Source organism: Raphanus sativus, unplaced genomic scaffold, assembly GCF_000801105.2.
Source record: "Raphanus sativus cultivar WK10039 unplaced genomic scaffold, ASM80110v3 Scaffold5891, whole genome shotgun sequence".
Lineage (NCBI taxonomy): Eukaryota > Viridiplantae > Streptophyta > Magnoliopsida > Brassicales > Brassicaceae > Raphanus > Raphanus sativus.
The window spans coordinates 1-2,390 of record NW_026621187.1 but is presented as its reverse complement, the minus strand read 5'-3'; the positions used below and the strand labels follow the sequence as shown (position 1 = coordinate 2,390).

Sequence of the window (2,390 nt, the reverse complement as noted above, 5' to 3'; positions counted from 1 at the left end):
CTTTATTTGGAACCACTAATCAGTGGAGAATAACCAGGAAGTTGAATAAATCTCATAGGAGTGATGATTAAGAAGATATCCCACTTTTTATCCAGATTATTCCAGATTAGCCTTTTCGGACATATGACAATATCTTCATGATGTTGGAATGATGAAGGAAGAAGCAGTAGCTGAGTGTGATCAAGGTGTACTTGTGCAAAAGAAATGATGCCCAAAGAATGCACAAGGAAGATCATGGAAGTACAAAGTCCGGGTCAACCTTAAATCACTAAAAGAAGAATGTGCAAAGTTAGGATCAAGATCAAGAATGTGCAAAGATAGGGTTCTGATAATGTTGGTGCAAAGATAGGGAGTTCCTGTCGACCAGAAACACAGTCAGACAGCATTGGCGCCAATGGTCTTGTTTGAAGTTGAAATGAGTTCACATGTGAGCTTAGGCAAAGAGCTGTTGTGATATGTCACTCTCACTCATCCTGGACGTGCCATTCTCTCTCCCCAGCCTGCTCTCACTCTGATTTCCCTTAAATAATATTAGTTTAGTCAAGCTGTCCTTTAACAATTGTTTAATAGCTTGCAAGTTGTATCTTTGTCTTGTTGCTACTGTAAAAGCTAAGGCTCTCCTCTATAAATAAAGAGGCAGCCTCATTGTAATCACATACAAGAAATAAGAGATAAGCTTTACATATAATCTGTGTACCTCGATCTTCTTTACTAAGTGCTTAGCAAACTATCACAATGTAATTTAGAGTTTATGGGTTAAAGATTATTGGGAGAATGTTGACTGGTGACTCTTTATGGGGGCGTTGGATAAAAAGTAATTTTCTAAAGAAGAAATGCTTTTGGGAAGTGAAGGATGATACTCAGGCTGGCTCTTGGATGTGGAGAAAAATTATAAAAATCAGAGATATTGCCAAAATTTTCTACAAGAAGGAAGTGGGGAATGGGTGTAATACTTCTTTCTGGTATGATAATTGGTCTTCTGAAGGTGTTTTGGTCGATACTTTAGGTACTAGAGGACCTATTGTGTTGGGGATAAGAATGAAGATACTGTGGCAGAAGCTGCGATTGGTGTGCGTAGAAGAAGAAGGCATCATAATGAGTTGTTTAATGCTATAGCAATGGAGTTGGAACCTGTTAAAGAAAGGGTGAGTGGTGCCGTGGAAGATCTCAGTCTTTGCATATGTAATGCAGGTTTTAAAAGTGAATTCTCTTCTCAAGAGACCTGGCTCTTAACTCGGTCTACCTATGCACAAACTGATTGGGCAAAATCTGTTTGGTTCTCTCAAGCTACTCCTAAGTATGCTTTCATTTCGTGGTTGGCTATGCTGGATAGGCTAGCTACTATGGATAGGATTGTGCGTTGGAGTAGTGGTGTCGACGATACTTGCGTGTTGTGTAAAAGTGCATTAGAATCCAGAAGTCATCTCTTCTTTGAATGTTCTTACTCATCTCAGCTATGGGAGCACCTTGTTCTTGGTGTTGTGGGGAACTTGTATACGACAGTCTGGACTTCTATTTTGGACTTGCTCAAGAGGCCTGAGAGAGATAAGAGAAAGTTATTCTGTTTGAGATATGCATTTCAGGTTGCTATCTATGTGATTTGGCGTGAGAGGAACAAGATCAAGCATGGTGAAAAGCCTCTTCCTGTGATTGTAGTGAAGAAGCTAGTTGATAAGGAGGTCAGAAATAAACTAAGTCTTATGAAATCTAAGGGGTGCAAGGGTATGGAGCTTGCTCTTCAATACTGGTTTAGCACAAGGGTTTGAGAGGCTTTCTTTCGGTTTGTTTGCAGTAGGATGTGGAGTTTATTATACCCTAGCTAAGGGATTCTTACTCTTTTTCCCCACTAGAGTTTTGTCCCAATTGGGTTTTCTCTAATGTGGGTTTTAATGAGGAGAGTCTATTTGCATTTCCAAATTTCGACTTGTTTCACATGGTCAAATTTGAGGGGCTTTGGAATTTTGAGAAGAGTAAGAAAATAGGTTTATTTCTTTTCTGAGTTTGTTGTTTTTTCGCTTGTTGCACAAGTAATCAGTATGCTCTAGATTGTACAAAGGCTTTTTTGATGAATAAAATTTAACATTCATTCAAAAAAAAAAAAAAAAAAAACTATCACAATGTAGAGAGATAGAGTTACACGATTTTGGGTCTGCCTAAGGGCAGATCATTGCTTACCCATTCACTTCTAAAATCAGTTTAAACTCTTCTCTATATTCTGTTCATCTCTAGCTTACTGATTCTAACTCCTTGGAGCTTAAATACACAAACCATCAGTGTTGTGATACTCCACAAGGATAGATTCAAACTAGAGTCTTTAATCTGCTCTTAGCTTAATTATAGTGTTCTTATATTAATCTCACAGCCATTTAATCTCTCTAGATTCAGATGGT

General features: G+C 38.3%; 1 protein-coding gene across 1 annotated transcript; it reads left to right on the top strand.

The window, feature by feature from the left end:
- Positions 1 to 1,118: 1,118 nt before the first annotated feature.
- Positions 1,119 to 1,766, top strand: LOC108838251 (uncharacterized). The gene has a single exon (XM_018611211.1). The coding sequence runs from the start codon at positions 1,119 to 1,121 to the stop codon at positions 1,764 to 1,766; it is 648 nt and encodes a 215-aa protein (XP_018466713.1).
- The last annotated feature ends 624 nt before the right edge of the window (positions 1,767 to 2,390 follow it).

Excerpts from the sequence above, each read along its gene's own strand:
- LOC108838251 (XM_018611211.1), top strand. The coding sequence starts at position 1,119 with ATGGAGTTGGAACCTGTTAAAGAAAGGGTGAGTGGTGCCGTGGAAGAT.